Source organism: Phyllobates terribilis, unplaced genomic scaffold (genome assembly GCF_046119375.1).
Source record: "Phyllobates terribilis strain yellow unplaced genomic scaffold, ASM4611937v1 Scaffold_1__5_contigs__length_1240528914, whole genome shotgun sequence".
Lineage (NCBI taxonomy): Eukaryota > Metazoa > Chordata > Amphibia > Anura > Dendrobatidae > Phyllobates > Phyllobates terribilis.
The window spans coordinates 244,247,248-244,263,380 of record NW_027362761.1 but is presented as its reverse complement, the minus strand read 5'-3'; the positions used below and the strand labels follow the sequence as shown (position 1 = coordinate 244,263,380).

The following is a 16,133-nucleotide window of genomic DNA, read 5'->3' as shown; positions in this document are numbered from 1 at the left end:
TTAATAAATATATACCACCCATCATGAATACCTTTTACAAATAGTACCCAAAACAATAATATCCCATCACAATCAAAATACCCAGAAACAAAAGGGTTAAAACCCTTATACAGATGGAAGTAATACAACCAATTGGTCATAAATAAGCTAAAATAGCTATGTACCTGGGTAAGGCCACCAGACAGGCTCTGCTACCGTCACCCCGACGCACGTTTCGGTAGGAAAGCCCGCAGCGGTCTTCTTAGCCTTTGCTGGGTATTAAAAATAGAGGGGGGCCCCACGTAATTTTTTTTAGACCCCCCTTCTTTTTAGTAACTAGTAAATTCTAAGCAGACAGTTGTGAGCTGATATTAATAAGCTGGAAAGCTACATGGTTATTGGCCCCTTCCCAGACTAATAAGACCAGCTCACAGCTGTCTGCTTTCCCTTAGCTGGATATTAAAAATAGGGGAGAACCCACGCCATTTTTTCCATTTATTCCTTTAAAGCATGCTGCATAAGCTCCACAGAGCTTATTAAATATCTGACTGCTATCTCTCTCTGTCTCTATCTATATTAGTATATGCAAATTGTCTCTTCAGAGAGGAAGAGGACTAGAACTCTAGTGCCACCTATAAGAAGTAGCAATCCTAAAAGTCAATATCAACCCTTTAACAAGCCTTGTCATATGACTTAGGATAAAAGCCAGAACCATAGTCTCAATTTGCAGACACTGTGCTTCGGGGTACTGCCCCTGTTCGTGCAAAGTGTGAGATAGGCTTTGGCTGGGTGAGAGGCGTCAGGCCGTTATTGCATTGCGGCTTAAAATTCTCCTCACCTTTACATGCTTAACATGTCACTCTCCGCAAAGGAGAAGTGTTACCCCTTAGATATATCTCTATATAAAATTGCTTTATTAGTTAGAAAACTATCTTTAAATTATATAGAGAATTACAGAATGTAAAACATGATGTTAAAAACGCATTCCATGCGGATTGCATATGCATGTGATACAGATGTCATACAGATTCTAGTTGAGATAAATCGCATTGTACTGGCATGGCACTCGCTTGACACCCATCCAACTTTTCAGGAGCAACATCCGAGCGATTTTTTATCCACAGATGAGAGCGAGCCCTAAGAGTGCTCCTGCACCAGAAACACATAGATGTTAACATTTTAACCTGTTACCAGTTTGTATGCAAACCTAGGTAGCTGGACTACCTCCTTTCTTCCTCTGATCACCGCACTTACATACAACGGTGAGCTGGATCACTTCCTTCATGATACACACAAACAGTGCATGATACTCACACACACAAGATGCATGATACATACACACACACATAATATACATGATACCCACACACATTGCATGATAAACAGACACACAATGCATGATAGATACACACAATGCATGATGCATGATACCCACACAATGCATGATACACACACAATATGCATTATACTCACACAATGCATGATACACACACGCACAATGCATGATATACACAGGCACAATGCATGATACACACACGCACAATGCATGATACACACACGCACAATGCATGATACACACAGGCACAATGCATGATACACACACGCACAATGCATGATACACACACGCACAATGCATGATACACACAGGCACAATGCATGACACACACACACAATGCATGATACACACACAATGCGTGATGCACACACACAATGCATGATACACACACAATGCGTGATGCACACACACAATGCATGATACACACAGGCACAATGCATGATACACACACGCACAATGCATGATACACACACGCACAATGCATGATACACACACACAATGCATGATACACACACAATGCGTGATGCACACACACAATGCATGATACGCACAGGCACAATGCATGATACACACACAATGTATGATACACACAGGCACAATGCATGACACACACACACAATGCATGATACACACAGGCACAATGCATGATACACACACACAATGCATGGTACACACACACAATGCATGATACACACACAATGCATGATATACACACACACAATGCATGATACACACACGCAAAATGCATGATACACACAATGTATGATACACACACAATGCATGATACACACACGCACAATGCGTGATACACACACGCACAATGCATGATACACACGCACAATGCATGATACACACATGCACAATGCATGATACACACACACAATGCATGATACACACACACACAATGCATGATACACACACACAATGCATGATACACACACACACAATGCATGAATGCTCTTTGAATAAGTTTCCTACTGATTTGAATGGGAAAATCTCCTTTAGTGCACACTGTACTGTTTTTTCACGTTACTTTGAACATTTCCCAGTAAAACTAATATAAAGCTTAGTCAAAGAGTATTTGAGGCATTTTTTAATGTGGATTTGCAGCAAATTCTGCTTCTAAATCCTCGTAAAAAATGGTGAGAGCATGCCCTAAAGAGGAAAAGGTCATGCATGCACAAGGCTCTACAGTAGATTAAAGGATTTCTGCTTAATATCTACTGTTTCTGAACTCCCATAAACAACAGTGGAGCGAGGCACAGACATTAAAGGCCACATGTCTAACTCACATACAGCTTTCTAAAGTGCCAAATGGGCTAAGTGACCCCATTCTCCTGTATGAGGAATCCAGAGAGGTCTACACCGTGCACCATTAGGTCTTCCAGTGCCAGCTCCTAAGCTTCTGCCACTACTCCTCTGTATGTGGCTGACCACATATAGTTAACCAGTCAGTCAAGCATCTTTCTGTCCATTTGGACACTGGCACTGCGGGCCACAAGTGGCCCTGGGCTGCAGGTGGTGAACCCCTGGTTTAAACTGTGCATTTGAATTACAGATGCTATTTAATCATATTAATTGATTTAGTTACCGAAAATTTTATTTTAATGCACAATGAATGAGTTTTCTGCTGTAACTATTGTTTCAGATTACAAAATTAATATTTTTCAGCATTTTTTTCATATACAAGTCTAAGTTTCACAAAAAAGAGGAGTCATTTTTTACCATGTGATTATATTGTTCTGTCCAGACCTAGAGAACTAAACATCACTAGATGGCACTATAGTGTTAGTACAGAATTCACGTATAGATCTCACCAGTGGGTGGGATCAGACGTATGAAAACTGAAGGTGAGGACGAATCCCCTCACTCACACTCACACCCATCACTCATACACATACAGTTATTTCAGAGCAGCTATTTTTGGACATGTCAAGATGGAATATGTTTTTCTTCAAGGCCACATTAATTTTCTGTTTATGTAAGTATTAATCTTGTATGGGATTTATGTCATATGGATTTTATATCAAAGATTCTATGTCATTTAAATTCACAGAAATAACAAATTCAAGTCAACTATATGACATACAATCATAGGTACATACTGTAGTCTTTCAGTGTTCTCAATCTTGGAGCGCTCTAGATTTTGCAGAACTATGACCACCAGTATGCCCTGACAGCTGCAGATGGGAGTTGTAGTTCTGCAATGGCTATACTATATGTTATAGTTAAATCTTTAGTGAATTATTTATTAATTTAATTTATTTTTTTTTAGTTTTTTTATGCTCCTGTAATATTATACAGAAAGACAGACGAGACGTTATAGCAGGAAAACATTGCGATCTTGAATGTGACCATTCCACAATAACAACTGGTGACTACATCCACTGGTACAGGATGATTCCCGGTGGAGCACCAGCATTTCTAATCAGTGGCTTTCAGGACAAGGAGGACAATAGGTTTAATATAACCTTTGGCAAAGACAGAAAGTCCAGTGTCCTCTATATACGGGATGTGAAGCCTGAAGACAGCGCTGTGTATCTGTGTGCTCAGAGAGACACAGAGCTACATACAGATTTCCTGCCTGTGCAATAAAACCCTCTATGAATACTTTGAATGTAAAGTATAGTGTAATACTAGAGTTACTCCTATGCTGATGATCCACTGGTCTCCTATGGGTCTCTATTTGTACAAACGCAGTGATGATGTACCGTACCACCATGCCACTGATGCATGAAGATGTGAATATGTACAGTATGTGATTGATTTGTTTCAGCAGGTGCTCAGTCCAATAGAGAATTCCCATGCACCATGGATGAGTATGTGCTACTCGTAATGACGTCCCACCAGGTCTAAAAACAGCAGCAAATCCAAAGATATCCAAGGCAGCATAGAGATCTTCATAAAAATCCAATTTTTTATTCCAAAATATTTAAAGTATCACAGCAGTGAGGAGACAATAATAGAGCAACGTTTCGGCCAAATGGCCTTTCTCAAGCCTAAAATAATTCTCAAGTTCATACCTCAGAACCGTAACGTTGCCACTGCCACTAAGGTGCCACTGCAACTAAAAATTTGGGCACCCCTGGTCAAAATTAATGTTATCATGAACAGTTAAGCAAGTTGAAGATGAAATGATCTTTAAAAAGCCTAAAGTTAAAGATGACACATTTCCTTTGTATTTAGTCAACATTATATATACAGTACAGACCAAAGTTTGGACACACCTTCTCATTTAAAGATTTTTCTGTATTTTCATGACTATGAAAATTGTGCATTCACACTGAAGGCATCAAAACTATGAATTAACACATGTGGAATTATATGCTTAACAAAAAAGTGTGAAACAACTGAAAATATGTCTTATATTCTAGGTTCTTCAAAGTAGCCACCTTTTGCTTTGATGACTGCTTTGCACACTCTTGGCATTCTCTTGATGAGCTTCAAGAGGTAGTCACCGGAAATGGTTTTCACTTCAGATGTGTGCCCTGTCAGGTTTAATAAGTGGGATTTCTTGCCTTATATATGGGGTTGGGACCATCAGTTGTGTTGTGCAGAAGTCTGGTGGATACACAGCTGATAGTCCTACTGAATAGACTGTTAGAATTTGTATTATGGCAAGAAAAAAGCAGCTAAGTAAAGAAAAACGAGTGGCCATCATTACTTTAAGAAATGAAGGTCAGTCAGCACAAAAAATTGGGAAAACTTTGAAAGTGTCCCCAAGTGCAGTTGCAAAAACCATCAAGCACTACAAAGAAACTGGCTCACATGAGGACCGCCCAAGGAAAGGAAGATAAAGATTCACCTCTGCTTCTGAGTATAAGTTTATCCGAGTCACCAGCCTCAGAAATCGCAGGTTAACAGCAGCTCAGATTAGAGACCAGGTCAATGGCACACAGAGTTCTAGCAGCAGACACATCTCTACAACAACTGTTAAGAGGAGACTTTGTGCAGCAGGCCTTCATGGTAAAATAGCTGCTCGGAAACCACTGCTAAGGACAGGCAACAAGCAGAAGAGACTTGTTTGGGCAAAAGAACACAAGGAATGGACATTAGACCAGTGGAAATCTGTGCTTTGGTCTGATGAGTCCAAATTTGAGATCTTTGGTTCCAACCACCGTGTCTTTGTGCGATGCAGAAAAGGTGAACGGATGGACTCTACATGCCTGGTTCCCACCGTGCAGCATGGAGGTGGAGGTGTGATGGTGTGGGGGTGCTTTCCTGGTGACGCTGTTGGGGATTTATTCAAAATTAAAGGCATACTGAATCAGCATGGCTACCACAGCATCTTGCAGCGGCATGCTATTCCATCCGGTTTGCGTTTAGTTGGACTATCATTTATTTTTCAACAGGACAATGACCCCAAACACACCTCCAGGCTGTGTAAGGGCTATTTGACCAAGAAGGAGAGTGATGGGGTGCTACGCCAGATGACCTGGCCTCCACAGTCACCAGACCTGAACCCAATCGAGATGGTTTGGGGTGAGCTGGACCGCAGAGTGAAGGCAAAAGGGCCAGCAAGTGCTAAGCATCTCTGGGAACTCCTTCAAGATTGTTGGAAGACCATTTCCGGTGACTACCTCTTGAAGCTCATCAAGAGAATGCCAAGAGTGTGCAAAGCAGTCATCAAAGCAAAAGGTGGCTACTCTGAGGAACCTAGAATATAACACATATTTTCAGTTGTTTCACACTTTTTTGTTAAGTATATAATGCCACACGTGTTAATTCATAGTTTTGATGCCTTCAGTGTGAATGTACAATTTTCATAGTCATGAAAATACAGAAAAATCTTTAAATGAGAAGGTGTGTCCAAACTTTTGGTCTGTACTGTATATACATATAGCCTAAAATACAAAGGAAAGGTGCCATCTTTAACTTTAAGCCATTTAGAGATCATTTCATCTTCAACTTACTTAACTGTTCACAACAACAGTAATTTTGACCAGGGGTGCCGAAACATTTACATGCCACTGTATATATATAACTATATACATATGAGACAGAGGCGAACACATATTGGGGGCCCTCATATGGGTGTAGTATATGAGCCTTTTGTAGTCCAAAAATTCTTGATATTGCGCACCCCTTTACATATCTGTGACAGAAGCTGCTTGCTGTTTGCAGGGGCAAATGAGCCCCCTACTATCTGAGCCCCTCTGTGGCTACACATGTTGCACCAGTGATATGTCCGTCCCTGATATGAGATGAAATTGTGTAAATCTCTCAAATAAAGTTTATCCGTTTATAACAGAGTAAAATACACCAGGAAAAAAATATTTAATTTATTCTCCTTTGAAAATTGAATGTTAACTCTAAATCTAAAATAGGAGAGGTCCATGAGTTTAGAAAAAAATAGCGATCAAAAAATGTTAGGTATGGGACAAATGAGAATTTCAACTCATTTTGCAAAACACAAGCCCTCATACAGCTTTGTCAGCCAAAAAGTAAAACAGTTATAACTCTCAGAATGGAGACAAAAAACTTATTTCAAAAAAAATAAATGTCTTTAATGTGCTAAAGTAGCAAAGCATAAAAAACTATAGACATTTGGTATCACTGTAATCATACTGACCCAAAGAATAAACGTGAGTTATCACTTATACCGCATTGTGCATGGCGTAAAAAAAATAAAACCAATTGTTGAACTACTGTTTATTTGTTCATTTTGCCTCTTAGAAATCAATATAAAGCTAGGCTTACATTTTTACTGTGCTCTATTGAGCACTTACCTCGTGGATTCCAACTAAATCCAAAAAATGTGATTCAGATAAAACCCCCAAGGGAACTATTCATTATAATGAGGCAGATGGAGTCACTCTGGACTCTGTATGGTCTCTGGTCTAGCGGTGTCCCATCATTTTAGCACACAAAAGTGTGGTTGACCTAAAAAGTTGTGTGCGTGCCTAGAAAGACAGGACATCGCCAGAACAGAGGTCGAGTGAATTTGAAAGTTCAGTTGCTTGTTTCCTCTGCAACTCATTTTATGGGGATCTAGCTGGAAAACCTGAGGTTGTGATCAATATAGAGCACAGGATAAATGCAAAACTAGCCTTAAAAGCTATCATGAAATGTTATTTACCCCAAAATGCTACTTCAACTCATTCTGCAAAAAGCAAGTCCCCACTTAGGTTCATCATCTGTCAATGGAAATATAGGGGTTTTCTATGTGATAAGTGGCTCAAAGACTGGGGTAATACTGCAGTACATGCCTTCTCCCCCAATTCAGTGAGATCTAAACTCCCAAATCTAAATGGCTCCTTTCACAATAAGCCCCACACTGTGCCTAAACAGCAGTTAGCTACCACACTTATGGCATTTGTTACACGCACGCCGCTAGGTTCAGATAGGGGTAAGATAGGTTACATGAATTCTTTGGAATCCTGGGGGAACCGTTACTCAGGGCGACCATAGACCATATACAGCTGCTTCTCTCAGACACACAGGGGTATTGACCCTCAGGCACAGACACGTAGGTTGTTTCACTTGCTGACCAGACACACTTGACAAGAGTCCTCATAAACGGTAGAACAGTAGCATTTAATAAGAAGCCGCACAGCCAGTGCATGTTAAGTCTTATGAGCAACAGGCTCAAGGGACAAACAGTATAGTTTCCTTAGCAGCACAGCAGTTCACAGTCTTCCCAGTAGAACAGGACAGCACAGTTCTAATGCAAAGGCACAATAATGAACACAGCATTCCTTACAGCATAGTGAGATGGAGGAGCGGGGAGGGTTTGCTGAGGGAGATGATCCCTGTGACACCATTTCTTCAAGTCCCTATCTTTCTGCCTGACAATACTCTGCACTGCTAGTTCAGGAACTCTACCTGACCTGTGCTTAGCTTCACTCCTGACTTGAATCCTTTTCACTTGCAGGGGCGCTTCTGTGAGATACAGAACACACACATCATCTTTTCCTTCGGCTCCAGACAGACAGTAAACAACTTCCCCACAATCCCCCTGGGGCTCTGCGAAAACATTCCCCTTCTCCAGCTATGCAAGCCGAAATAGCCTTACTGGCCCTGGACGGCGAGGCCCGACAATCCGTGATGTACCGCCCTCTCCAGAGTGACATATGAACGGCCTGATCATGACCGCGATGAAGATTTGGAGGCGGATGAGACCCCTAGCTTCCGAAGTTTCGTGGGACCCCTGGCCGCGGTGCAGGGACAGATTGGAGAGACGTCGGAAGAACAAGTGCTAGGGCGGACAAGAGATGACTGGATCCGACTTCAACAGACTGACAGAGAAGTTGCTCAATTACGTCAATGGGTGGCTTTGCGGCAAGTCCCCAGTTGAGAAGAGAAGAGTACCCTGTCCCCGGGAGCACTGAAGATGCTGGGACAATGGGAGAGACTGTGTTTGCGAGACGGGCTGCTGTACCTGCGGGTGCAGCTACTGCGAGAGTTCGGAACCACCAGGCAAGTGGTGATCCCAGAAAAGTTGATCGGAGTAGTGGCTAAGGAGGCTCATGAACGAGGGGCTCACTTCGGACCAGAGAAGACGTTTCAGTGGTTGCAGAGGCTGGTGTATCATCCCCGACTGCGAGCAACATTAGAAGACACTTGTCGAAGATGTCGGAGCTGTGAGCTGGTTAAGCCCCCGGAGCAGGGGGTCCCCATACAAACTATTGAGACTTCTGCCCCCTTGGAGGTGCTGATAATCGACCATTTGACTGTTGGACTGGCGCATCTCGGGTATGAACATTGCCTGGTAATGACAGACCACTTCACAAAGTTTGTGGTAGTGACCCCGACAATAGACCAGACCGCCAAGTCCGCTGCGCAGGCCATCTGCCGAGACTTCATTCGGGTGTACGGCTGCCCAAAGAGGATTCATTCCGATCAAGGCGCCTGCTTCCAAGGCCGGGTGATGGAAGAGCTGCACCGGTTGTACCAGATTGAGAAGTCACGGACCCCGCACCGAGTGAAGCGCAGGATGGGCGCTGAAGGACCTGTGTATGAAGTTCAGCCTGAGGGGGCTGAAGGCGCCCCTACCATAGTGGTTCATCGTAGTATGCTGCGACCCTGTCTGTCTAAAGATGACGAGGATGGAGAAGAATCACCTGCTTCTAGAGAGGGTCCTGTCACAGTTGCCCCAAGCCACGATGTGGACGAAGAAGAGTTGTTGATTCTACCTCCGAGCCCCAGCACTCGATTACCTGCAGTCCCCAGTGCAGGCGGCGAGGGAACAACATCGGTTGAAGCAACCGGGCAGGCGGAGATTGGAAATACGAGTGACCCTGCAGCCCCCATCGGTCAAACTGAGTTACGCTGGTCAGAACGGACAACCGCAGGAGTGCCTCCTCACCGTTACGAACAAGATCAATTCATATGGTACCGTATCATCCAGAAAGTCCAAGAATGTGAACGTTTGATGAAGGAACTCTCGACCGTGGAATGGCGAGTTAAAGGAGAGTGGGAGTGTAAGGGGGAAGACCGGGGTGTAAGTGCTTTCAGAGCAAGGGATCCGGAACTGCCGGGGCCGTGCCTCTGGTTGCAGGGGGAAGACAGACTGCTAGCACGGGAGTCAGGTGACTGGGAAGCTGGGGGCGTGTCCAGAGTGAGAGCTGGGAGGTCAGGTGACCGAGAGACTGGTGACGTGGGCAGAGAGAGAAACAGACAAGGATGTTTGCGCGGGAAAGCGGAGCTGGGTCCTGCGCAGCAGAGCAGCGTGAGAGGGTCCAGGCTCCTGGCTCCAGGACTGGGAGCAAGAGCCGAGTGCAGTGGTCCGGAGGAGTCAAGCCGACTAGAGAAGAGACGCAGGGTCGGTGGAGCCGGGCACATGAGATGCCGTGTTATGGACTAGGGGCTCAGCGGGTAAAACCGGAGATCGCCCGCTGCCGCCAGAAGACGGAGCATTGTTTGGGCGGGGAAGCCTGAAAAATCAACACTGGCATCAGCTGGCAACTGCCTTGTGAGGAGCAAGAGTCAGCTAAGTGAAAAAACTGTCGATTATAATCGGTTCGACTCTTCTACATCCAGTTAAACTGTGAACTGTCAGTGATAGACTTTTACCTGCTTTTCCCTTGTTTTTCGCCCATATTTTCCCGTGTTACTCCCTGAGTGGAGATTGACCCCGTTATCATAAACCTCCCCTGTTTATTAACCCCATATTGGCTGCTCTGTGTTTCTGTGTCACTGCATCTAAAGTACCCATGTTACAACAGCACTACTTAAGCATGTCATCCATTGCTGTAGTGGGAAGAACCCACTTAAAGGGAATCTGTTACCATGTTTTTGCTATGTTATCTGAGAGCAGTATGCTATAGGTAGAGAGACCCTGATTCCAGCTATGTATCACTTAGTGGTCTGCTTAGTGCAGCTTTGATAAAATCATTGTTTTCTCTGCTGCAGATCTGGAAATTCTCTGAATACTGAGCTATGTATAGTCCCGCCCACACCACTCATTGACAGCTTTCTGTGTACACTGAACATTGACAAAAAGCTGCTAATTAATGGTAGGGGTGTGGCTACAGAGAGCAGGAGGACTACATGGCATGAGACATTATTGTAGTGCACACCTCTATTTGATATACCGTATTTTTCGGACCATAAGACGCACTTTTTTCCTCCAAAATTTTGGAGGAAAATGGGGGGTGCGTCTTATGGTCCGAATGTTGGGGGGGGTGTATATTTATGTGTGGTGTGGGGGGAGCGGTATGGGTGGAGGAGCGAGGCACAGGAGGCATCAGCCGCCTGCTGCAGCCTACACTGTCCCTGCTGCTAAAGAAAATGAATATTCATGCTCCTTAATAGCGGTATACAGTGTAGTGGCGCTGCGGCTGCTGCTGCTGCTGCCGGTTATCTCCTGTGCCCGCTGTTAAAGGGCATGAATATTCAACCTCTCTCCACGCCCATGGGCGTGGGGAGGGGGTGAATATTCATGCCCTTTAATGAGCGGGCACAGGAGATAGCCAGCAGCAGCCGCAGCGCGGGTCCGCTGTGTGACGGCTATGGAGGAGAGTGAAGTCACTGCTCCCCGTGCACACAGACCCGGCGTGGGGAGCAGTGACTTCTGGCAGCTGATCTCTCCTTGTGAGCCGTGCATGGCAGTGACGTCATGCGCGGCTCACATGGATAGATCAGTGCAGGCAGACAGGACGCAGTGCTGGAGGAGAGAAGAAAGGTGAGTAGAAGAGTTTATTTTTTTTTTAATGTGCAGCCTGATGGGGAATAGGGGGACCATGAATACTAGGACAGGGATTAGGGGTGCCATGCATACCAGGACAGGGATTAGGGGTGCCAAGCATACCAGGACAGGGATGAGGGGTGCCATGCATACCAGGACAGGGATGAGGGGTGCCATGCATACCAGGACAGGGATGAGGGGTGCCATGCATACCAGGACAGGGATGAGTGGTGCCATGCATACCAGGACAGGGATGAGGGGTGCCATGCATACCAGGATAGGGATGATGGGTGTCATGCATACAATGATAGGGATGAGGGGTGCCATGCATACCAGGACAGGGATGAGGGGTGTCATGCATACCAGGACAGGGATGAGGGTGCCATGTATACCAGGACAGGGATGAGGGGTGCCATGCATACCAGGACAGGGATGAGGGGTGCCATGCATACCAGGACAGGGATGAGGGGTGCCATGCATACCAGGACAGGGATGAGGGGTGTCATGCATACCAGGACAGGGATGAGGGGTGTCATGCATACCAGGACAGGGATGAGGGTGCCATGTATACCAGGACAGGGATGAGGGGTGCCATGCATACCAGGACAGGGATGAGGGGTGTCATGCATACCAGGACAGGGATGAGGGTGCCATGTATACCAGGACAGAGATGAGGGGTGCCATGCATACCAGGACAGGGATGAGGGGTGCCATGCATACCAGGACAGGGATGAGGGGTGTCATGCATACCAGGACAGGGATGAAGGTGCCATGTATACCAGGATAGGGATGATGGGTGCCATGCATACCAGGATAGGGATTAGGGGTGCCTGCATACCAGGATAGGGATGATGGGTGCCATGCATACCAGGATAGGGATTAGGGGTGCCTGCATACCAGGACAGGGATGAGGGGTGCCATGCATACCAGGACAGGGATGAGGGGTTCCATGCATACCAGGACAGGGATTAGGGGTGCCATGCATACCAGGACAGGGATGAGGGGTGCCATGCATACCAGGACAGGGATGAGGGGTGCCATGCATACCAGGACAGGGATGATGGATGCCATGCATATTAGGATAGGTATGAGGGGTGCCATGCATACCAGGATAAGGATGAGGGGTGCCATGCATACCAGGACGGAGGGATGCCAGGCATACCAGGATGGGGATGGGGACCACATATAAAAGAAAGGGGGGCGGCATATATACCAGGATGGGGGATATTGTCAGAATTGGGGGACATTACCCCTATACCAGTGTCAGCAGAAGACCACCTCCCCCTTAAAAGTTCATCATGACCACATTTTTTGCTTAAATTTTTATTTTTTTATTTTCCTCCTCTAAAACCTAGGTGCGTCTTATGGTCCGGTGCGTCTTATAGTCCGAAAAATACGGTACTTGATTCTTGGAGTTATGAAGGCAATTGCCTCAGAGGTCTTTTCTATTATTATATTCCATATTGGCATTTAGCACTCTTTTAGCATTACAATTACTCCATACCATGGTTAGTTGAGTATATTGAGGTTAGACATTTTTGGCCAGTTTCTATTCTATCTTTACGGCCCTATCATAACCAGTGTATTAGTAATTATCATACTTGTAATATAAAAATTGGTTACATATAATGTGAACAGCGGAATGGTTTTTGTACTGTTTCATGGTTTTTGAATTATCTCATTGTTTTCAAGTGATTTTACTATTTTCATGTGTGTTCTTCCTTCTTGTACTAATAAAATTGTATGCTTATCCAAATACAAGGTGTGCACTTCCTTCCTTGCATTGATTCTTTCCTCTCCCTAATACGATATACATGGCACTAGACAACTAGTCCTCTATTGATAATCTTTAGTGTTGAGCGAGTATGTTCTGTTAACCCTTTCTGCGAGTATGCTCGGGCGAGCACCGAGTATTTATTTGTTACACATTCCTCACATGTAATAAATCTGTCAAACAGTCGCAAATCATGCACACGGGAGCGATTCAAGCATATCACGAGCAGCTGTAAATACTCGGCGAAAGGGTTAACAGAACATATTCGCTCATCACTAATAATCTTCTGTTGATAAAAGAGTGATTTTATTGAAACAACAAGTAGCCCACTGAGTGATAAATCGCTGGATCAGGGTCTCAGCCCCTACATCTTGCCACTCTCAGATAAAATAGAAAAAACCTGGGGATGTGGCCTGAAGTGTAATGGTGGAGACATTAATTTTTTAGTCCACTCTGAGAGAACAGGCACAAGCAATTTTATAATCGCTTTATATCGCCAATCCAACTTCCCCTTGGGGTTTCAGAAGATCTCTGCTATCTATAGATGACTCACACTAGTAGATCTGAAGAAGAACTGAGGAGACTGCTAGAATTTTTCTCATGTCTGTGTGACAAAGTCACTGTCAAAGTACTGGAGGGGAGATATGTAGCACTGAGATTAATAGCTGCAGTAACTATAGATAGGAAAGCACACGAGTGGGTTAATCAGCCATCTTTAGTGCTAGGGTGATTAAACACCTGTAGAAAGGGAGGAACTCAGGGGATAAAATCACAGCTTTTCAGAGCATCTGGTGTTGGGAGGATCTGGAGGCACAAGCTCTGGAGCTGTGATGGTCATGTTAAGGAAGGCTAAAACTTGGGTTGTTTTGTTCCTGAAGCGGGCGGTTACACGTAGCAACAAGGACTGTGCCATACGTTATGGTTATGTTTTCTTTTTCCTGTTAGGCCAAGAAGGCCGTGTTTGTTTTTGCTAACATTGCTGTAGTTTATGCAAGTGCTCTTAATAAACTCAGCTGAAGATTTAAAGAGACAGTGTTCCTGTGTACCTCTATGTGCTACTGATGCGCCCTCAGAGCCGTGGGGTACTCGGCAGCCGGGCCTATGGATGACGGTAGGGGATATCACGGTGGCGGGCCCGGTCCGTGGCCCAGGGCGGTCAACCAAAAAGGGGATTATTTATAGGGAATTTGTAAAGTGTTCGTGACGCCACCTGTGGAATGCGGCCAAAGGGAGCCGCCGCTGCGGAGCAGTCCTCTGAGGCTGATGTTACTGCAGCAAGGATGGTGTGGCTCTCCACAGGAAGAGCTACTTCCAGGGCAGTGTAGGGGTTGTTGGTTGCACTGGGCGTTGTAGTGCAAGGGGGGGAGATGACACAGGTGAAATAATGGACGGAGGCAGTGCGGTGCAGTCATCCGAGTCTTTACTCACAGTTGTTAACTTCCTCAGGTCTCACTGTCCAGCTTACAGCCTCCCACGTCGCGCTGCGTTCACCAGAACGAGGGTTCAGCTCTTCCTCAGGGAGTTTAGGAGCACCTGACGGAACCCCGCTTTCTTGTGTTCCTCTCTAGACCGTCTTCACGCTGGGTCTTTCTCCCTCCTGCCCTGCGCTTCCCCACTCTCAATCCCGCTCAGGTGCTCTGAAGTCCCTCCTATCTTACTGGAGTTCCCGGACCTGCTTGACCCTCACGGAGATTAGAATGAGGCTTTGGCAACTGAACTATATAAGCCAGAAGCCTCCGGTTTTTCCAGCCGAGACTTGGAGTAACACGACTGGTCCAGGGGCCGGTCCCCTTCTTGCGGCCTATGATCCCTCTGTCTTCTGACAGATTCGGGGCGTACGGGTGCCGCCCTGCACGCGCCGTACCCCCTGGGATCACTTTTACTAGAATGGAGCCTACTCCTCTGCTCCCCTCCTGGGCCTCTATGACTGGGCCCCACTTATGGAGCACTGCTCCTAAGGAGACTCTGCTCCCAGACTGACTTCTCTCACTCTACCTCTACTCCACTGACTGACCTCTCCTCTGCCAACCTAAGATGGCTTCCCTTTTTATACCTACTGTCAAAGTGCTCCCCTAAACTGCTTCCTCCACCCACACCCACTACTGGTTCCCCCTACCTTTGGGTTCCCCCCACTCCAGCCAGGGACAGGGCTCAGCAGCTGCGCACATGCATCTTGCCCTTCCAGCCAGCCTGGAGCAGTGTAGTGTTGAATGTGGGTGTTGGGGTTCCGAGCAGTACTCCCTCCTTACCTGAGAGAAGGAGACACCACACCTCTGGGTGAGGTGCAGTTCCTCTGTGGCGACTGAACCCTCAGGGGCGCCACACAACCAAGTCGATCTACCACAACTGATAATCACAGGAAACAGTCCTCAGCAGGAAGCTTCAAGCCACTTGGCTCTAGTGAAGGTCACTCTAGGATCCCTCTGTCCCTTTCCTCAACCTCCTCACCAAAGGAAATATCTCCATAACAGAGCAGACTGAATCTGTCTGTTCCCAGAGATGAAAACACTGAAGTCCCACAGCCCCCTTCATCCTCCCCAAAGAAGACAAACCTAAAATCAAGTAGGCTGTGATCGCTGCTCAAGCTACCTGCAGCCCCCTCCTCCTCCTGCTCACCAAAGAACAACTCACCACTATCTAACAGACATCAGTGCAGAGCTCCAGTAACTGAACAGATTCCGACCTCAACTGTCAGAAAGGGAAAGAGTCAGCAGTCAGTTGTCGAAGTTAACTATGATGCCATATCTAATCAGAGTCATCAGAACGCTCTTGGCTCTGGTTCACTATTAAACAGTTCACAGAAGCAGGAGCCAAAATAAGACACTCATAATCAGCCTGAAATAAACTGCATCCCTTGTGACATAAACCAAAAAATTGAGCCAGAGCATATGCTGGTATAAGTGCAATGCAAAGTG

General features: G+C 45.7%; 1 protein-coding gene across 1 annotated transcript; it reads left to right on the top strand.

Annotated features, from left to right (window-relative positions):
- Nucleotides 1-3,183: 3,183 nt before the first annotated feature.
- Nucleotides 3,184-10,809, top strand: LOC141166566 (uncharacterized). Its single transcript, XM_073653382.1, has 2 exons — nucleotides 3,184-3,296; nucleotides 8,190-10,809. Exon 2 carries the CDS (start codon nucleotides 8,649-8,651, stop codon nucleotides 10,119-10,121), a length of 1,473 nt encoding a protein of 490 aa, XP_073509483.1. The 5' UTR covers nucleotides 3,184-3,296; nucleotides 8,190-8,648; the 3' UTR covers nucleotides 10,122-10,809.
- The last annotated feature ends 5,324 nt before the right edge of the window (nucleotides 10,810-16,133 follow it).